The sequence below is a fragment of the Macaca fascicularis genome, chromosome 1 (assembly GCF_037993035.2).
Source record: "Macaca fascicularis isolate 582-1 chromosome 1, T2T-MFA8v1.1".
Classification (NCBI taxonomy): Eukaryota; Metazoa; Chordata; class Mammalia; order Primates; family Cercopithecidae; genus Macaca; species Macaca fascicularis.
The window spans coordinates 193,675,814-193,698,654 of record NC_088375.1 but is presented as its reverse complement, the minus strand read 5'-3'; the positions used below and the strand labels follow the sequence as shown (position 1 = coordinate 193,698,654).

The following is a 22,841-nucleotide window of genomic DNA, read 5'->3' as shown; positions in this document are numbered from 1 at the left end:
TAAAATAAACATACTACCAAAAGTTGTCTATAGATTCAATGCAATCCCTATCAAAATACCAATGATATTCTTCACAAAAATAGAAAAAAATTCTAAACTTTGTATGGAACCATAAAAATTTCCAAATAGCCAAAGCAAACCTGAGCAAAAAAGAACAAAGCTGGAGGCATCACACTACTGGATTTCAAAATATATAACAAAGACATGGTAAACAAAACACCATGGTACTGGCATAAGAACACACATATATACCAATGGAACCCAGAATAGAGAACCCAGAAATAAATCCATGTATTTACAGCCAACTGATTTTTGAGAAAGGCATCAAGAACATTCACTGGGGAAGGGACAGTCTCCTTAATAAATAAAGTTTTTCTCCACTGGGAAATAAAGTTTTCTCCACTGGGAAAACAGGATATCCATATGCAGAAAAATTAAACTAGACCCCTGTACATAAAAATAAAACTAGACCTCTCACCATGTACAAAAATCAATTAAAAACAGATCAAGACTTAAATGAAGGCCTGAAACTATAAAACTACTAGAAAAAAAACACAGGAGAAATGCTTCAAGACATTGATTTGGGCAAACATTTTATAGAGAAGACCTCAAAAGCAAAGGCAACAAAAGCAAAATTACACAATTAGACATCATGAGATTATATCAAACTAAAAAGCTTCTGCACAGCAAAGGAAACAATCAACAGAGGGAAAAGAGTGCAGAATCGGAGAAATATATGTAAACTATTCATCCAACAAGGGATTAATATCTAGAATATGCAGGGAGCTCAAACGACAGCAAAAACCAAAAAACTCCCCCCAAAACACAAAACAACAAATAATCTGATTTAAAAATAAACAAATGAGCTGAATAGATATCTCTCAAAAGAAGACACAGAAATGGCTAACAGGTATATGAAAAAATGCTCAGCATCACTAATCATCAGGGAAATGCAAATCAAAACCACAATGAGATATCATTTTACCCTAGTTACAGTGGCTACTACTAAAAAGACAAAAATAAATGCTGACAAAAATGTGGAGAAAGGGGAACTCTTATTCACTGTTGGTGGTATAGTAAATTAGTACAGCTACTACGGAAAACAGGATGAAGGTTCCTCAAAAATCTAAAAAGAATACTACCATGTGATCCAGCAATTCCAATACTGGGTATATATCCATAGGGAAGGAAATCAGTATGTCAAAAAGTTATCTGCACTCCCATGTTTATTGCAGCACTATTCATAATAGTCAAGATAAGGGATCAACCAAAGTGTCCATCATTAGATAAATAAAGAAAATATGGTATATACAAACAATGGGATACTATTTAGCCATAAAAAGAATGAAATTCTGTCATTTGTGGCAGCATGGATTAGCTTGTAGAACACCAGGTTAAGGAAATAAGCCAGGCACAGAAAGAGAAATACCACATGTTTTCAGTCATATGTGGAAGCTACAAAAGTAGACCTCATAGTAGACAGAATAGTGGTTACTAAAGGGAAAAAAGGGGAGGTAGGGGGACAAATATAAAAGTACAGCTAAATAAAAGAAGTAAGTTATAGTGTTCTACAGCACTATAGGTGACTATAATTAGAACTTATTGTGTATTTTCAAACAGCAAAAAGAGCGTATTTCTGAATGCTCCCAACACAAATAAATGATAAATGTTTGAAGCGATTGATATGCTAATTACCGATTCAATCATTACACATTAGGTACATGTATTGAAATATCACACTGTACCCAATAAATATGTACAATTATGTTTCAGTTTAAAAATAATAAAAGACAAAACCAAAAAATCTCCAATTTTTTTTTTTTTTTTTTAAAGACTGCCACCTAGCTACTCTGGGTTCCTCACGCCTCTGAGTCAACAGGTAAAGAGGGAGTTGCGGTGTTGTTGCCTGAGGTGATTCATCCGGACTATCAAGGAGAAACTGAACTACTACTCCACAATGGAAGAACTGAAGAGTATGTCTAGAATACAGGAGATACCTTAGGGTGTTTCTCAGTATTACTCCACTCTGTGATTAAGGCCAATGGATAACTACAAAAACGCAATCCAGGCAGAACTACAAATGGGCCAAACCTTTGGGTCACCCTGCTGGGTAAAGAATCATGAGGTTCTTGCAGAAGGCAAAAATAAAAAAATAAAAATTAAAAAAAATACAGAATAGGTAAGTTATAAATACCAGCAATAACCATGTGACCAGTACAGAAACAACTATAATTGTTCTGAGTATTTCCTCCTTATTTCATTATGAATGTTTGTTTGTATATATACACATATTAAGCAAATATCTTTGCGTTCTTTCCTATCTTTTCTTATCATGTAACAAAAGTTGTATTGACTTTATATCAATATTTAAGTGTTTTTAATTTTACATCATAATATTTAAGTTACAGACTATCAGGAGAAGAGTAAACATCACTGAAGAACTTCACTCTCCTGGGGAGGGGGTTAGTGTGTTTTCGGTTGTATGCAAGATAGCTGTTTATGTTAGGTAGAATAATGACCCTGTTACTATCTTCATTTGGAGATCAAATATGGCTTAAGGAAATACATATGGGTGCTGAGTTGAAAGGAGTACTTGTGATGGTTAACTTTATTTGTCAATTTAACTGGGCTAAGGAATGCCCAGATAGCTGGTAAATATTATTTCTGAGTGTATCTGTGGTTGTATTTCTTGAAGAGATTAACATTTGAATCAGTAGACTGAGTAAAGAATATTGCTCTCACCAATGTGTGTGGGCATTATCCAATCCACTGAGGGTCCAAATAGCACAAAAAGGTGAAGGAAGAGTGAATTCTCTCGTTTTGTGAGCTAGGATATCCATCTTATCCTGTCCTTAGACAATGGAGCTCCTAGTTCTTGAGCCTCAGATCCCAAGACTTACAACAGCCCCCTCTGCCTTCCCCACTGGTTTTCAGGTCTTTGGCACTGAAGGCAGAGTTACACCATCAGCTCCCTGATTCTTAGGTCTTTGGACTCAGACTAATGGCACCAGCTTACACATAGTATATCATGGGATTTCTCAGCCTCTATAATCCTGTGAGCCAATTCCCACAATAAATCTCTCTCTACCTACCTACCCAGCTCCCATTGTTTCTGTTTTGGGGGAGAACCCAACTACTAGGTCAAAATGAGTATTTTAAAACATAAAACAGATAAGGTCATTTCTCTTCTGAAGGACCTCCAATAGCTTCATACTCAGTTAAGGGTGCTTTACAAAGCCATGCAGGATTTGATTCCTGCCACCTCTCTAATCTTATCTGTTATGACTTCTCCCTTTTCTACTACATTCCAGCAACATTGGCCAGTTGTTTGCCTTCTCTCCTGGTTTTTACATCCCCTGTCTTTCTAGTAGCCTGCTATGCCTGTTTTCCTCTGAATCATTAGTAAAGATTAAAAACTAGATTAGGCTTTAAAATTATTGAAAAATATATTAGGGGATCATGATTAAATTTATGTTTAAAATTTTTCATAATTAGAAAACATATATTCTTAAAAATTAAACATACAATATATATTCCATTTACATACAAGTTTTTAGTACTATATTGCTTAAGTAAAGATGAGCTACCAGTATACACAAAATTGATTAAAGGAAGCCACAACAAATAGAAACCAGGTTGAAAGATCATCAGTAAAACAATATTCAAAAGTAACCAATGCAATTTAAAAAAATTAGTCTAGCTTGGGCAACAGAGCAAGACTTGTCTCAAAAAAAAAAAAAAAAAAAAAAAAAAAAAGAAAGAAAAGAAAAGAGGAAGTATTCCAGTAAAGAAAACAAAATCCATATTCAGTTATGCAGCAAAATGAACAAAATAACAAATAGTTAAGGGCAGAAAGGCATCAAATGGTTCAAAAAGTTCAGTGGCCCATGCCTGCTATCCCGGCACTTTGGGAGGCAAGGCAGGAGGATTCACTGAGCCCAGGAGTTCAAGACCAGCCTCAGCAACATAGTGAGACCCCGTCTCTACAAAAAAATTAAAAAATTAGCTGGGCGTGGAACCTGTGGTTTCAGCTACTTAAGAGGCTGCGATGGCAGGATTGCTTGAGCCCAGGAAGTCCAGGCTGCAGTGAGCCAGGATTATGTCACTGCACTCCAGTCTGGGAAACAGAGCAAGACTCTGTCTCAAAAAAAAAAAAAAAAAAAAAAAAAAAGAACAATGAAAAAGGAACTTCTAGCTTCTAGGAAGAAATAGACTTGGTACAAACTACTGAAACATGGAAAGCAGTACTCAAGAAAAAGAAACAAATGCATTACAAAATGTGTAATTTTTAATTACTGCCATAAACTACTCAGTGAATCAGGTAACTGTCCCTCAGTCAGGCAACTGTCCCAAAATAAAGAGAATACAGCATCTGACAGAATTCTACACATTAAAAAAGGAGCTAGTCACCTATCATGTTTTCAAAGTGTTCTAAGAATAATGGCCATGTTTCAGAGTATATTATAGTACACAGGTACTATTTAATAATCAGTTTCTATCTTTCTTCTCTGGCAGTCCCTATCCCAGTTAACACAACAAATCAGAAACCTGTAATCCCTCTTGCCCTCCAAATCCAACTGGTTATCCAATTCTGTCAGTTGTACCTCTAAAATAACCATCTCTTCTCTTTAATCTCCCCTGCCCCTATTCAGAATTTAGGATTTCATTATCTCTCACATTGATCAATAAAAACAGTTATTTAATTCCTTTGTCTGTTCTCACTGCTTTCCAATCATACATCAGTATTAGTTTTCTAAAATACAAATCAGATAAAACATGTCACTAGCCCATTTAAAAGTCTTCAAGGATCAATCCCTAAACTGTATCCAGACATATATTCTTTCCAAGCTCATACAACTGTAAACTGCATCCAAACTCATACTCTTTCATACCTCTGGACCTTCCCCTTTTCTCTATTTGGGAAATTCCTATTTGTTCCTCACAGTCCAGGACAAATATTATTTTGTAACAGCTTTCTGGTGACAGCCCTAAACAAAGTAGTAGTGCCACCTCCTACATTTATGCCTGTCAGAGTGTCAGAGCTAAATAATCTTAAGCCAGTCAGTATTCCTAGAGTTCGGCACACAGCAAGCAGAAAAAAACAAAAACAAAAACAAAAAAAAACTTGTCTTTTTACTACATGCAGAACGTTATGCAATGAGAGAAAAATTATCCATATTAAAAAGTCAATATTTCAATGCACACTCTCATCAAAACAATTGTGACATAGAGGATGATACCTAGAAGCCAGATGGTAAGATATCAATTATTCAAGTTAATAAACAATAACTGAAAACAGGTAACTTAAAACTACAGATAGTATGTAATTTATATTTAGTATTAGAATGTATTATTTTTTCTAGTACAGATTTACCATTTCAGTCATGCTTTACCTAAGCTAATATTAAAAATGAACTTACCATTTTTAATGGGTACAGTTGCAGTTCTGCAAAATGAAAAAAGTTCTAGAGACTGATGATGGTGATGGGTGCACAACAATGTGAATGTCTTCAGTGTCACTGAACTGTACACTAATATTATTAAAATGGTATATTCTGTGTTAATGCATACTTCTTGAAATTAATTAATTTTAAAAAATAAACTTGCATTCCTGGGATGTCAGGGTCAGGGGAGGTTCAGAGGTTGCTGCACTGATTCCATTTCAGATTCAACTAATACTTACCATTACTATATATACCAGGCCCAGTGCCAGGTATTTTCATATATTCCACCTCAGGTACTATTAATATCTTCTTACAGATGACAAATTTAGGGCTCAATAAGTTAAACTGTGCCATAGAGGCAAAGAACCGATCAGGAAACAGCAATGAAAGATATGTAATAGTCCACAAAGGGTGTAAATCTGACAATTAAAAAACTGAATTGAAATAATGCTCTAAATCCTGCTTATGTTTAGATTAATTCATTCAACAAACATTTATTACTACTGTTTGCCAGTCATTATTCTAGGCACTGGAGATACATCACTAAACAAATCAGATAGAAAACCCCTGTTCTAGTTTACCTGCTACTAGAATGCTCACCAGGGATTTCACAAAATGTAGTCTTTTGATTGGAGGCATTAGACAAAGCATTCACTACAGGGAAGCAGATGTCAGAGAGAGACTTTCTGACAATGAGAATTGTCCTGTAGAGGACTGGTTATACACTAAAATGTACAAGCAGAAAAGCTGAATGACCACTTATCACCAAAGATGCTGAAACTTTTCCAAGCTGAGAGAAAAATTCACAGGTTATAAAGGGAGATAACTAGATAAACTCCTAAGACCCTATTCGACCTTGAAATTCTGTTTCACTAAGCATCAAACAATATTACAGGAGCTGAGATATTATAGTAGCAACTATCTATATTTTATGTGTGTGTATTTGTGTTTGATCACATGTATATCTTAATTATGAACTATTTGCTAGTAAAGATTATGTCTTATGTTCCTTACTATCTCACATATCTAGGTCAATAAAATGAATCAATGAACGTAATATTATAGGTTTAAAGAGGGTAGCTTCCTATTAAATCTTGTACAATTTGATATTTAAATTCCATTTCCAACTTACTATTTTCAAAATAACACTCTTAAAATTTTTGATATTTCCATATTGAAACTGCATTCATCCATGCTTCAAACGAAAAATTCACTGACTATCTAAGTTCCAGCCCTGTGTTAGGTAATAAGGATTAAAAAAACAACAAGGCACCCTCTTTTAGTCTAGAAGACAGAGAGTTACCTAAGTGTGATAAAGTGTTATGACCTCCCTAGTAGCTGGAACTACAGGCTCACACCACCATGACTGGCTACGCTTCTGTATTCTTTGCAGCAATGGGGTTTCGCTATGTTGCCCAGGCTGGTCTCCAATTCCTGGGCTCAAGCAATTGGCCCACCTTGGCCTCCCAAAGTGCTGGGATTACAGGTGAGAGCCCCCATGCCCCTTCTTCTTTTTACCTTTCTAAATGTGGCTACTAGAAAACTTTAAACTACATAAGTGGCTTGCATTGTATTTCTGTTGCCACAGCGAACAAATTCATTAAATAATAGTTTCCTTTCTTAATAATTATTTATCATGTAGCCAAACTGTTACAGATTTTTTTTTTTTTGAGATGGCGTTTTGCTCTTGCTGCCCAGGCTGGAGTACAACAGTGAGATCTCAGCTCACAGCAACCTCTGCCGCCTGGGTTCAAGCAATTCTGCCTCAGCCTCCCAAGTAGCTGGGATTACAGGCATGTGCCACCATGCCCGCCAGTTTTGTATTTTTAGTAGAGATGGGGTTTCTCCATGTTGGTCAGGCTGGTCTCGAACTCCCGACCTCAGGTGATCCGCCCACCTTGGCCTCCCAAAGTGTTGGGATTACAGGCATGAGCCACCAAGAAATATTTTTAACTATTTGAAAAGCAAAACTTCAAACCTCCTCTCCCAATCTGGAAAATTCATGCCAATGACAAAAATGACATCATGGCTATAAAGAAAAGGATAACGAGTAGTCTAATTAGTAGTGAGGAATTCCTTAAAGCCAGTCCTTGCTAGGTCTCTTAATCCCTCTTACTTCCAGGATAAGGTAAAAAGATACTTACCATTAGGCTGCATAGTCAATGGACTAAAAACCGGTCTAGGAGTTAAGAAGTTTGGGATTTATCCCTGGATCCACCAATACCTTGCTCTGACATCTGACAAGTCAGTTTCTCTGTATGCTAATTTCTCCATCTGTAAAAAAGGTGGGTGGGGAGGAAGGAGAGGAACATTTATTACCTGTAAAGTACTGAGATCTCTAATTATTAACAAATTAGGCCACATTATAAGAAAAGTAGAAAATTTAGATACAGATTTTTTTGCTATTAGAATATCCTGGAGTTGCAAAGTACCTTACAGCAAGTACCACAGGTTGAATTTAGCTAAGCTTCTATATTCACAGAAATAAAGAATACAGATATTTGCTACATTTGGTCCCATGCAAATATTAAATTTAGTTTCCAGCTAACCAGGCTAAGCCAGAATATCAAAAGCCACTAAAAACCTATTAACATTGTGTTATGCGCTGACCTGTGTCTCCCCCAAATTCATACGTCAAAGCCCTACCCCCCAATGTGACTACATTTGGAGACAGGGCATTTAAGGAGGTAATTAAGGTTAAATAAAGTCATACAGGTGAGGCCCTAACCTGATATAATTGGTTCCTTTAAAACAAAAGGATGAGACATGAGATATCTCTTTCTCCCACACAGAAAAAAATGCCACATGAGGACTCAGAAAGAAGGTGTCATCTGTAAGCTAAGGAGAGAGACCTCATCTCTAGCCTCTCCTGCCAGCATCTTGACACTGAACTTCCAGCCCCCAGAAGTTTGAGGATATAAATTTCTATTGTTTAAGCCACTCAGTCTGTGGTATTCTGTTATGGCACCCCAAGCACATGGTCACAGGACAAATGGGACTGTAGCAATTCTTTGGGAGTACCTCAGTTCCCCTAAAGAACTTTCACTCTTTTCTTTATTACAGTCAGAGTGGTAGTAAAGTAGAACAAAAACAAAGTAAAAACAAAACAAAACATGCTGAATTTGACGTTAAAATTTTACCCTGATTTGAATCTCAACTCTATCTTGCCTTAATGTTTATTTTCCCTTTAAGATGTTAGGCAGGTAACATGGCTGGACGCGGTGGCTCACGTCCGTAGTCCCAGCACTTTGAGAGGCTGAGCCTGGCAGATCCTTGAGGTCAGGGGTTCAAGACCAGCCTGGCCAACATGGCAAACCCCATCTCTACTAAAAACACAAAAATTAGCCAAGCATGGTGGCACATGCTTGTAATCCCAGCTACCCGGGAGGCTGAGGCATGAGAATCACTTGAACCCAGGAGGCAGAGGTTGCAGTGAGCAGAGATCATGCCACTACACTCCAGCCTGGACGACAGAGTGAGACTTTGTCAAAAAAAAAAAAAAAAAAAAAAAAAAAGACTTTAGGCCAGTAACTTAACTGAATCTCAGTTTTCTTATTAGTCAAATAGGAACAATAATCCCAATGCTACTTGCTTCACTGGGCTGCTGTAAATAACAAACAAAAAATGGCTTTGAAAGTGCTTAACGGCTGGGTGTGGTGGCTCACACCTGTAAGGAGGTTAAGGCAGGAGGATCACCTGTAATCCCAGTATTTTAGGAGGCTGAAGTGGGGGGGATTGCCTGAACTCAGGAGTTTGAGACCAGCCTGGGCAACACAGTGAGACCCCATCTCTACAAAAAATTTTTAAAATTTAGCTGGGCATGGGGTACATGCCTGTGGCCCCAGCTACTCAGGAGACAGAAGTAGGAGGACTGAGTTGAGCCCAGGAGGCTGCAGTAAGCTGTGATCCCACCACTGCACTCCAGCCTGGGCAATAGAGATCCTGTCTCAAAAGAAAAAAACATAAAAATAAAAAGTGTGCAATGTGGATACCAAGGATTACTAAAGAAAAAACTGCTGTTTAATACCTTTCTCACAAGGAAAAGTCAGATCTCGAATAATACAATGTACTTACAAAAGGAACATTACAACCACCTGTTACTGGTTAGCACCCAAGGATTCTGTGTTCGCAATTTGACTGACGACTCTATGGAATATCTGCTAGAATTACTTCTACTTTGCCACTTCTTCCTTTGTTTTCTCTTATTGTTGGCTGGGACCTTTAAAATTTATGGTAAGGCTGGGCATGGTGGCTCACGTCTGTAATTCCAGCACTTTGGGAGGCTGAGGCAGGAGAACTGTTTGAGCCTACGAGTTTGAGACTCAGAAATATGGTAAAACCCCGTCTCTACAAAAAAATATAAAAATTAGCCAGGCATGGTGGTGTGTGTACCTACAGTTCCAGCTACTTGGGAGGTTAAGGCAGGAGGATCACCTGAGCTTGGGAGGTCAAGGCTGCAGTGAGCTATGATCATACCACTGCACTCCAGCCTCAGCAACAGCGAGAAACACTGTCTCAAAATAAATAAATAAATAAAAATAGGGCCAGGCGTGGTGGCTCACACCTGTAATCCCAGCACTTTGGGAGGCCGAGGCAGGCGGATCACAAGGTCAGGAAATCGAGACCATCTTGGCTAACGTGGTGAAACTCCCTCTCTACTAAAAATACAAAAAAAAATTAGCCAGGCGTGGTGGTGGGCACCTGTAGTCCCAGCTACTCGAGAGGCTGAGGCAGAAGAATGGCGTGAACCCGGGAGGCGGAGCTTGTAGTGAGCTGAGATTGCGCCACTGCACTCCACCCTGGGCGACAAAGCAAGACTCCGTCTCAAAATAAATAAATAAACAAAATAAACAAAATAAAATAATCTTCTTGGAGGATGTGAAAGTTCTTGTATTTATTCCAAAAGATAGTAATGGCACTAAGGGGTTGGAATAAGAACAGTAACGTGAATCCTCAAAATGCATGTTTAGAACCCTGAAGCATTAAGAGATTAGTCTTAGGAATACCCTAGAAAATATATCCACTTCAATTTCTGAGAAAAGAGCACAAGAACGCAGACTACTAATATCCAAAGCAGTGCCTCCAGAGTACCTGGGATTATAGGCATGTGCCACCATGCTTGGCTAATTTTTGTATTTTTAGTAGAGATGGGGTTTCGCCATGTTGCCCAGGCTGGTCTCAAACTCCTGACCTCAAGGATCTGCCAGCCTCAGCCTCTCAAAATTTAAGGCAATGATGGAAATGTTCAATATTCCTGTTGTCCAATGGGGAGCCACTAGCCACATGTGGCTATTTAGGACTTGAAATGCAGCTAGTACAACGGAGTGCATTTTTTATTGTATTTAATTTTTATTAAATTTAAATTTAATTAGACAAACATGGTAGTGGCTACTCATTGCATAGTGCAGATCTGGAGAATGTAATGACTCCATATTTCTGGAAGTCATTGAAAGAAGTATAATAGGTAGTAGAAAAATCCATAAGGCTATGGCAGTATCCTTTCAAAATGTAATAAAACAATCACAACAGGCCACCCCTTGAAGCAAGGAAAAGTAGAAAAAAATTCTTCATATATTAAGATATAATTAAAAACTTAGTTACAAATTATCACTTGTATATTAACAACAGTCAAATTATTAATATATAACTATCATTTTAAGTGTTTACTACATGCCAGATACGTGTTAAGTATTTCAAAGAACAGGAAGGGAGGAATATTTCCCCTAGAAATGGAAACTGGAAAACAGAAAAAAAGATGCATCAAATGTACTTCTGAAAACTCAAAAAGAAAAGACAGAACTCTCAGTTTTAGATAAATCATAATACTATGCCAATATGCACAGAAATTAAAATGGAAAAGCTGTGAGCAGAACATCTGCTCACTGTGGTAATGAAGGACAAGCTACAGGCAGGCAGGACACAGCGAATTCGTCTGGGATGCACCAGACAGGGGACTCGCCTGGCATGCGCCATTGATCAGCCACTCTCTGATTAACAAGTTTTTTTGTTGTTGCTGTTTTGTTTTGAGACAGAGTTTCACTCTTGTTGCTCAGGCTGGAGTACAGTGGCGCAATCTCGGCTCACTGCAACCTCTGCCTCGCGGGTTCCAGTGAACCTCAGCCTCCCAAGTAGCTGGGATTACAGGTGCCTGCCACCAAGCCTGGCTAATTTTTTGTATTTTTAGTAGAGACAGGGTTTCGTCATGTTGGCCAGGCTGATCTCGAACTCCTGACCTCAGGTGATCTACCCGTCTCGGCCTCCCAAAGTGCTGGGATTACAAGGCATGAGCCACTGTGCCCAGCCAAGTATTCCTAGCACATCTCAGCCGATTCTCTGCCCCCAGCTCTCCTTCATTTACTTTTACTTTATTAGGAGATAAGTATGATGAGATGTAATATTCTTCTGGAATGATCCACCAGAAGAAGGGGGAGGAAGGAAACTGGCCAATCTCTTTCTCAAAGAAAGCAATAAATCCTGTCTCCTCCATGTAGCAGAGATGAACAAAGAAGAGGGAGCATATCTCTTTGGTGTTCCCCCCTCTTCACTTACTTTGTAGTAACTATACATCTTTGTGTATGCAGAGAAGAACCCATGAGAACACCAGTACTTCCTTTAACAAGTAATCCAGCTACCAATAAGTGGCTAATGAAAATGCCATGACTTCCTTTGTCCTACAGGCAGTCCTAGTATTCTTTAACTATGTATAATGTTTACTCTTTCCAGAAGCTTGCAGAGGTGTGAGGCAGAGCATAAGAGAAGTTAATGCTTTTTGGAATGCTTCGGGCTCATGCTTCTTGAACAGAGAAGTTCAGTGGTTCCTATAGTGCCAAATCATAGTTGCTAGCAGACATATATGGATCTGATGTCATTAAATAATGCAACAGCATCATCATTATTTCAGTCAATATTTGGAATAAGGACAATGACAGTCCCGGATGTTCCACTCCTGCCAGTCCAAACACATCAGAAGTAGGATTTTATATTTAATTCTAGGTCCTATATTTTGAATGAGATACAGATGCACAATCTCATTTAAAGGAAAGCAACAAGGAGAGTGAGAATTTAAGAAACTAGGGAAGGTTAACTAGAAGGAAAGACTCAGGGGAAACATGAGAACTGTTTGCAAATATCTGGAGGGATTTCACGTAGGAGAGAGATGAGATTTGCTCTACTTGTTCAATATTACCCCAAGGGAGAGAGTTAGAACTAGTGGGTGGAAGCTATAGGTAGATAAGCTTTAGCACATTATTAGGAAGAACTTTCTGCCAGTCAGAGCTCTGTATCCAAAAGTGGGATAAGCTCTCCGGGAAGGAAAGGCATGAATTTGCCATCACTAAGGATGTGAAAGCAGAGGTAAAATAACCTATTGGTGAAGATATTAAATCATCAGGAGGAAGAGGGAGGCTGGACTGGGTAATCTTTAAAGCTCCTTCCAAATCTAAGACTCCAAATCTGAGTCCTGATTTCATTATTATAAACAACACTGTACAAGTTTAGGTTTTGCAGCATGGACAGTATGTGTGTGCGTGTATGTACGTGTGGATATAAATATATACAATACCAACTTTCTCTCTGAAGCCTTACGTAAGTGTGATATGGGGACAGAAGACATAACAATAGTATCATCACCACCATCATCTTTTTTCTCTTCTGTGTCTTCATCTACCATTTACTGGCACTGTGGTAGGCACTTCACATAACTTACATACTTAAGGTATCTTTTAAGTTAGTTACTTTTTAAGAGACAGGTCTCACCCTGTTGCTCAGGCTGAAGTACAGTGGAATGATCATAGCTCACTGCAGCCTCAAACTCCTGGACTCACGCAATCCTCCTACCTCAGCTTCCTGAGTGGCTAGGATTACCAGTGTGCATCAATGCGCCTGGCTAACTTTTTTATTTTTTGTAGAGACGAAGTCTCACTATGTTACCCAGGCTGGTCTTGAATTCCTGGCCTCAAGTAATCCTCTTACCTTGGCCTCCCAAAGTGCTGCGATTACAGGTGTGAGTCACTGTGCCTGGCCGCCTTTTAAGTTCTATCATATTGCAGGTTTATGGGCAAGGCCCAGCTCAATTATTTCCACTGTAGCTACTACAACATGAAAGAACTTGGCTGAAATCTCTTCCTTCTTTGAAATAATGAACAATGTGTGCCTGCTTTATTTTACACAGTAAATATAGTACTGACAAGTGTAAATGAAATTTTTTATTAAAATTAAGTATATTTGGACATACCAAAATGGCTAGTTAAAAGCAATCTTTATAAAAATAAGTTCAATGTTCACTGCAAAGTAATCTGCTCTATAAATTTAGATTTCATATATTGGATTGTCTCCTGTACCATTTTGTCCTCTGTTCAAGCCAACCATGTCAAAGTCACATTGCGGTCTTTTCCTTTGTGCTTGGTAACCACTCTGCTGGTATAAACATAGAACTATAGATTTGGAAGAAATGTTGAAAGTCATTTAGTTTAATGTCTCCTCCTCCTTCCATCTCCAATCCTACCATCTCTAGCCAATGTTTTCATTTGGTATACTTCTACTGGCAAAATTTTCATAGTGCATATGTATTACTTTAACATACATACAATATATATGTATTTTTTTTAAAAAAATGGTCCAAAGAGGTAAATATTTACCATAACAGTCATACAGGCTTGGACAGGAACCAGTTCTCTTAGGGAGACAGAATGAGAGAGAATGGTGTGTGTTATGACTTGACACCTTCACCAATTATAATATACTTGGGGTTCTAACGTGTGTATATTTTTGTGGGGAGGTTGAATGTCCCTTACCTCCTTGAAAGTCACTGCTAATCTATATCTCAATTGGATATACCAGCTCTTCAAGTATTTTAGGACAGCTTTCATGTGTGCAAGGAGAAGTTAATTGCTTTCTGGTCTCATCAAGGTTAAACGCAATGACTGACTATACAACGTATCTTACTGGATGACTATATAACATGTCTTAAGTATCTGTTTCCTTGCCCTGCCCATTCTGCCTAATTCATAGTACACTCTTCGAATTGCACACCCTGCCTTCCATCATTACTCTTTTATTGTCTGTTCATTTGTTTACCATGTTGGGATAGCACATTTCCCAATTACTTGGACTAAGTACCTTACTCCAAGCTTAAGGGTATTTTTACCAAATATCTCCAGATTTCCCCTTCTCTATTATGAAGACTCTGCAGCCCGACAGCCTGGGTTCAGATTTGGTTCTATCACTTACCAGTTGTATTAACTTGACCAAGTTAGCTTAACCTCCTGTGCCTGAGTTTCCTCTGCAGCAAAATAAAGATGATAATAGCAATTATCTCATTTAGTTGTTGAGAGGATTAAATAGGACACACACACACACAGACACACCACTTAGAACAGTACCTGGCACATAGTAAACACTCAGTCAATGTTAATTTATGTTGCTGCTTCCTTCTCCTTCATCATCATCCTTTGCTACTATTTAGGAAACTATTTTGCTGCAGTCTCGGAGTGTTTACTTCAAAATTTCTTTCCATTAGATTTGTGTTCCCTCTTTCTCAATCCAAACATTCTTGACATTTTATCTCTTCAGCATAGGTCTCTCTGACAAACTGGATTGGAGTGGAGCTTTCTTACCTAGCATACCTACTACTATGGCTGGTTTTCACTGAATTATGATGCACACTCATGCTTCACCAATTCACATTCCTCTTCTTTTCATATTAAAAGCCCATTCCTAGATCAGGGGTTGGCAAACTTTTTCTGTAAAGGGCCAGATGGCAAATATTTTCAGTTTTACTGGACATATGGTCTCTGTTGCAACTGCTCAATTCTGTTATCATAGCATTAAGGCAGACATATAATACACTAACAAATGAACATGGCTATGTTCCAGTAAAACTCTATTTACAAAACACTGGTGGCAGAAGGATTTCGCCTGTGGGCCATAGATTGCTAACTACTAACCTAGAGGAATCCTTCCCTAAATAACTCAACCTGGCTCTGATCATTCCAGTATTCTACCTCAAGCATACACTATATCGTTTTACATATATTTATGTGTTTCTAGGTATTTTTGTGTGGTCAGTTTCCCACTTATATATCTGTACATACAGATCCTTATAAGGAAAGAACTGCAGCCTTTATTTCATTCATTAAACAAAATGTATCTGAGCCGAGTAACAAAATCTAAGCCTAGCAGTAACATATTAAAGACACAAAGACAAGTAAGTGTAAGCCTCTGTTCATGCTCACAAAGAACTCACAGATTAGTAGGAACGATAGCAATTCAAATATACAATCATCGTATGATTTTTGCCATACAGAGATTTGCTATAAAAAGTGCTCTGGGAAAACAGAAAGGAATGATTAACTTTGCCAGAGGTGGGGGAGTGTTGAGGAAAGCTTCATGGAGGAGATGAAGTTGAGCTAGGATTATCAGAAGAAAGACAAATAGGCATTTTAGGCATTCTTCCTAATTATGTGGAATTGAATACAGAAATGGAAATGGACGATGTGTTTGGACAATGCTAGCCATTTATTATAGATGAAAAGGGACAAAGTAAGCTACAGGGACCAATGACAGAAACTGAATGAGCTGAGGCTAGAAAAGTAGAAAGGAGGCACCTTGTGAAGAATTTTGCTTGCCATACTAAGCCAATGGTATATTGTATATTGAGGACTCTGGTATCATCCCAAAGATTATATGTTAGATATTGAAGGTCAAGATCTGAATTATTTATGATACTTAACATCCATAAAGGGATTTTAACACTTTTTCATAGACTTTTACATACATTATTTCCAATGTTCATACAGCTTGCGTACTTACATGTCTACTAAATTCTGATACTGATTACGAACTTATGATGTAGTGGAAAGGTTAAGACTTACAGGCAAAAGATCTGGGACTTGATCTTACAGCTATCAGTTACATGATTTTGAGTAAGTCTCTTACACCTTTACTGTTTCTATAAAACAGGATTAATAACAGTACACATACTTATGAGATAAATATGTGTAGAGTAGTTTGCAGATAATAAAGACACACATAATTTGTAAAAATTGCAGAATAAAATGTCAAGAAAGGGTAAGTTTTTTCATTTGCTCTGTTTTTTGTGACACATATATTCATACATAGCCTAAATAGAGGATAACTCTCTATTTCTACTGTGTATAAATACAGGTTCTGACCTTTTCAAGGATCTGATTTTTGCATAGTTCGGCTATATCATATAGGAAATCATTCTTCCTTAGTACGACGTAGAAATCTAAAAGTGAAAGATAGAAAAAAATAGAAATATGAACTACTGTAGATCAAAGAAGACATGCAGTGAAATTAGATTTTATCAGAGGAAGCCAGAAGTCTGGATACCCAGACAAGGCTTCCCAAGGGCAGCAATTTGGTTAAGTTTCCAATTTCCAGGATACTTTCCTCAGCTTTGTGAGTTCAGAACCCTGATTCTGTTAAAAATGGAACAGACTCTTGGGGATACAGCTATAGGTCATAAACAATAATGGGTAAACTAGAATGTTAATTTATTAATTTACTGTGAGAAATATAACCGCCTAAAATATTTATTGGTATGTGACCAGGGCCATTCAACTTTAAAGGTGCATCTACACAGGAATCCAAATGAGAACCAGATTTCTTGGGCAGTGCGGAAACAGAGTAAGGAGTTATTTGCCTAACTCAGAAGTTGGCAAACTTTTCCTATAAAGAGCCAGATAGGCTGGGCATGGTGGCTCATGCCTATAATCCCAGTACTATGGGAGGCCAAGGTGGGTGGATCAACTGAGGTCGGAAGTGTAAGACCAGCCTGACCAACATGGAGAAATCCCATCTCCACTAAAAATACAAAATTAGCTGGGCTTGGTGGCGCACGCCTGTAATCCCATCTACGAGGGAGGCTGAGGCAGGAGAATCACTTGAACCTGGGAGATGGAGGTTGTGGTGAGCCGAGATCATGCCATTGCACTCCAGCCTGGGCAACAAGAGTGAAACTCCATCAAAACAAAACAAAACAAAACAAAACAAAAAAAAACGCCAGATAATAAATATCTGCAGCTTAGCAGGCCGTGTGGCCTCTGTTGAAACATGAAAGTAGCCATAGATAATACAGAAATGAATGGGCATGGCTGTGTTCCAATAAAACTTTAATTTCAAAAACAGCCCTTAAGAATGCAAAAATCCTCAACAAAATACTAGCAAACAAAATTCAGTAGCATAGTAAGAGCATACACAATTAGTAAAAGCATACACAATTACCAAGTGAGGTTTATTCCCAGAATATAAGGATGGTTCAACACATGAAAATCAATCAGTGTAATATACCACAAATAGAATGAAGTTAAAAAAAAAAAAAAACCAACGGCACATGGTAATCTCGATGTAGTGAAAGCATTTGACAAAATTAAAATTTAATGTGCTTTATAATGAAAATATTCAATAAACTAAGAATAGAAGGGAACTTCTTCAACATAATAAAGGCCATATATAAAAAACTCACAGCTAATATTATACTCAATGGTGAAAGACTGAAAGCTTTTCCCCTACTAAGATTAGGAATAGGACAAAGATAGCCACTTTTACCATTTCTATTAAACACAGCACTGGAAGTTCTAGCTAAAGTAATTAGGCAAGAAAAAGGAATTAAAGGCATTCAGATTTGAAAGGAAGAAGTGAAATGATCTCTGTTTGCAGATGATATAATCTTATATGTAGGAAACCCTAAACATTCCACAAAAAAGCTGTTAGAGCTAATAAATGAATTCAGCAAAGCTGCAGGATACAAAGTCACACACAAAGTTTAGTTCATTTTCTATACACTAGCAATGAACAGTGTGTAAAGAAAATTAAGAAAATAATTCCATTTAAATAGTATCAAAAAGAATAAAATATTCAGGAATAAATTTAACCAAGACTAAAGACTTGTACACTGAAAACTACAAAATATTGCAGAAACAAATTAAAGATGTAAGTAAACGAAAAGATATTCTGCTCTGTGTTCATAAACTGAAAGACTAATATTGTTAAGATGGCAATACTACCCAAAGCAATCTACAGATTCAACGCAATCCCTATCAAAATCCAAATGGCATTTTTGCACAAATAGAAAAAGTTGTCCTAAAATTCACATAGAATCTTAAAGGATTTCAAATAGCTCAAACAATCTTAAAAAAAAGAACCAAGTTAGAAAACTTATACTTTGATTCCAAAACGTACTACAAAGCTACAGTAATCAAAATAGTATAGTATTGGCATAAGGATAAATAGACCAGTGTAATAGAACAGAGAGCTCAAAAATAGTCAATAAATTTTCAATAAAAGTCCCAAGACCATTTAATGGGAAAAGGACACTCTTCAACAAACAAGTCTGGGAAAACTGAATATCCATATGCAGGAGAATGAAGCTGAATACTTACCTTATACCATATACAAAAAAAATTAACTCAAAATGTGCCAAAGACTTAAATACATATAAGAGCTAAAACTATAAAACTCTTAGAAGAAAATATAGGGGAAAATCTTCAACATTTTAGATTTGGCAATGACTATAGGATATGACAAATAAAACACAGGCAACAAAACAGAAAACAGATAAACTGGATTTCACCAAAATGAAAAACTTCTGTGCATCAAAAGATACTATCATGAGGGTGAAAAGATAGCCCACAAAATCAGAGAAAATACTTGCAAATCATGTTTGTAGTCTGTCAATATCCAAAATATACACAGAACTCCTATAATTCAACAACAACAAGAACAAAAAACCTGAACAACCCAATTCAAAAATAGGCAAAAGACAATTCTCCAAAGAAGATATACGGATGGCCAATAACCACATGAAAAGATGCTCAGCATCAATAATCATTAAAGAAATGCAAAAATACCTACAATGATATACTACTTCGCACTTATTAGGATGGCTGTTATGAAAAAAAGAAAAATAACAAGTGTTGGTGAGGATATGGGGAAATTGGAACCGTCAGCATTGCTGGTGGGAATGTAAAATGGTACGGCTGCTGTGGAAAACGGTTTGGCAGTTCTTCAAAAAGTCAAATGTGGAATTATCACATGATCCAGCAATTCCATCCCTAGTTATATACCCAAAAGAATTGAAAGCAGGGATTCAAACAGACACCTGTACACCAATGTTCATAGAAGCATGATTCACAATAGCCAAAAGTGGGAAACAATCTAAGTGTCCATCAACAGATGATTGGATAAACAAAACATGGTATACACATACAACAGAATATTATTCAGCCATAAAAAGGAACGCAATTCTGATAAATGCGACAACATGGATGAACCTTGAAGGCACTATGCTAAGTGAAACTGGTCAGATACAAAAGGACAACTACTGTACGATTCTACTTACATGAGGAACCTATAATACATAAATTTATAGAGATGGAAAGTTGAATAAGGGTTACCAGGGAACTGGTGAAGAGAAGAGAGTTATATTTAATGGGTATAGAATTTCTGTTTGGGATGATAAAAAAAAATTCTAGGGATGGATAATGGTGAAAACTACACACATTATAAATGTACTTAATGTCTTAAGATGGTAAACTTTAAGTTGTGTATATTTTGTCACAATTTTAAAAAAAGGCAACAGGTGGATGTGCATCAGTGTTTGATAGCCTCATTCAGCCATCTTGCAAAAGGAACACAAAAAGCTTCATGGGGACATTCAAGAAATCCAATCTTGAGCCACAGAATTCCTTTTCCTGGGTAGTCCTAAATGTCGTCCTCTATCAATTTTCTTTATGACTTCCTGTTAACATGTTTCCAAACTGTTTATCTTCTAATAAACATATTCCTTCTCTGGATAATGTTACTATCTATACATAGCATGCAGTACAGATGGGCTTTGGGCTTGAATACCAACTTTGTCACTAGCTATGTAAACTTGGACAGGTTACTAAGTACCTCTGGACCTCAATTTCTACATCTTTAAAATGGAAGTAATAGTGCCTACCCCAAGGTTAGGCACTGACTGACCTAAGCTCCTCCAACTATACTAACTGGGATTATCATCAGTATATATTTATTAAACATGCCAAGGTATAAAACTGGAATTAGGAAAAAGAGACTATTACAGAACAAAGAAATGGAAAGATTACAAGGAAAAGAGGCTAGGATCATTGTGTTAAAATAAACTTTCATGTTGTTAACCTAAAGAACCATCATAGCAGAAGAGAATAAACTATGTATTAGGCACTTTAAAAATAACTTCTTATTAAACTATAACATTATTACCCAAAAGTGCATAAATCATAAGTATAAAAGCTCAGTGAGGCCGGGCGCAGTGGCTCAAGCCTGTAATCCCAGCACTTTGGGAGGCCGGGACAGGCGGATCACGAGGTCAGGAGATGGAGACCATCCTGGCTAACACGGTGAAATCCTGTTGCTACTAAAAAATACAAAAAAAAAAAAAAAAAAAACTCGCCAGGTGAGGTGGCAGGTGCCTGTAATCCCAGCTACTCGGGAGGCTGAGGCAGGAGAATGGCGTAAACCCGGGAGGCGGAGCTTGCAGTGAGCTGAGATCCGGTCACTGCACTCCAGCCCGGGCGACAGAGCGAGAGTCCGTCTCAGAAAAAACAGCTCAGTGAGTTTTTATAATGTATCTCCAAACCAAGAAAGAGCACATTACTAGCACCTCAATATATATCCCCTGTGCCCTCCCCTCCCAGTTACTCCTCCACCCAAGAGTAGCCATGGTCTTGACTTCTATCACCATAGGTTAGTTTTGCCTGTTTTGAACGTTATTTAAATGAAATTACATCATATGGCCTCTTTTATGTCCACTTCCTTCCACTCAACATTTTGTTTTGTGAGAGTCATCTACTGTGCTCCTGGTAGGTGTTTTTATTACTGGACTTAAAGCACCCAACAATTCTGGCATTACTGTTCCCATGTAGATTTTTTTTTAAGCTGAACTTTGGAACTTAAGGATTAAGGTACCCATGGTCATTCAACTTCTACATGCAAAAGCTAATATTAAAGGTACTCTGGGACCACATGTACTCGTTTATAAGCGGGAGCTAAATATCAGGTACACATGGATATAAAAGTAAGAATAACATACACTAGGGACTTCACAATGGGGGGTGGGGGTGGGAGGGTGCTGAAAACTTCCTATTGGGTACTATGTTCACTATCTGGGTGATGGATTCAATGGAAGCCTAAACCTCAGCATCATGCAATATACCCTTGTAACAAACCTGCACATGTACCCCCTGAATCTAAAATAAAAATTGAAATTAAAGATTGATTGATTTCAAAGTCCATCCTCTTTTTGGTTTCCTTATGCCTGCCTAGTATAGTTTAAAACAAGAAGAAGACCATCCCTAGTTTACTTATCATAGACCATATACAGTGTGTATGTACAGAGGCTTGGCAAATAGTCAAATCTTAAATGTAAAAAAGTATTGTTAGTGCAAGGAAGGAACTACCTAGGGCACTGGCTTTCATATCTTTTTTGACTGTGATCCACAGACTTAAATCTAGGTGTTTTTTTTTACAACTGTATACATTCCTGGAAACCTCACAATTCTATAAAAATAATGCTTGTGGCCAGGTGCAGTGGCTCATGCCTATAATCCTAGCACTTTGGGAGGCCGATCACAAGATCAGGAGATCGAGACCATCCTGGCTAACACGGTGAAACCCTGTCTCTACTAAAAATACAAAAAACATTAGCCAGGTGTGGTGGGGGGCACCTGTAGTCCCAGGTACTCAGGAGGAGTCCCAGCTACTCGGGAGGTTGAGGCAGGAGAATGGCGTGAACCCGGGAGGCAGAGCTTGCAGTGAGCTGAGATTGCACCACTGCACTCCAGCCTGGGTAAGAGCTAGACTCGTCTCAAAAATATATATAAATAAATAATAATAATAATGCTTGTAAGGAAAACAGAGTTAGGAATAGATACTAAAAACCCATGGAACTTTGTATCCTTTACACACACACACATACACATACTTAGTCTCATTAAACTAAATTAAAGGGAAGAAGGAGTACAATCCATTTTAAAATAATTTCCAACTAAAATAATCTTTAAAAGTTATAATGGAACAATCCTGTAGCTCTCCAGAACATTCTTAGAATGGCTTTTTCCCTAAGGTCTTCTGGAGTAAAGATTTGAATGCATGTCATCATCTATAAACAGGAGTCACCTAATAAAGGCTTTTCATGGTAACAAAATGAAAAGCTGAAGTCTCACTCATATGGCTTTGGGGACAGATAAGAGATTATTAATCTGTACCTTTTTTTTTTTTTTTTTTTTTAATCAGTTCACACACTGCCTAAGCAGACTGTTGAAAGATGTCAATGTTACAAGGGACCGGAGATCTCAAGATCAACTTTAACCTCTTAGAGTCTAGTAGGTTAGAATCCTATATAGAAAACTATCT

The 22,841-nt window shown here is 37.6% G+C and overlaps 1 protein-coding gene across 45 annotated transcripts in view; it reads right to left on the bottom strand.

Moving 5' to 3' along the window:
* The window catches only part of SCMH1 (Scm polycomb group protein homolog 1), a 218,422-nt gene that overhangs the window by 159,044 nt on the left and 36,537 nt on the right, over window positions 1-22,841 (bottom strand). For 43 of the 45 annotated variants that reach the window (XR_012421699.1, XR_012421721.1, XR_010579411.2 and 40 more), the window contains exon 2: window positions 7,589-7,718. Coding sequence is in view for 4 of the 45 variants with exons in the window: in XM_015451609.4 (XP_015307095.3) it covers window positions 7,589-7,601 (13 nt within the window). In the remaining 41 variants the exon portion in view is untranslated. Of the gene's footprint in view, window positions 1-7,588; window positions 7,719-22,841 lie in introns of those variants that run through there. The other 2 variants (XM_074010829.1, XM_074010834.1) reach the window with 1 other exon arrangement.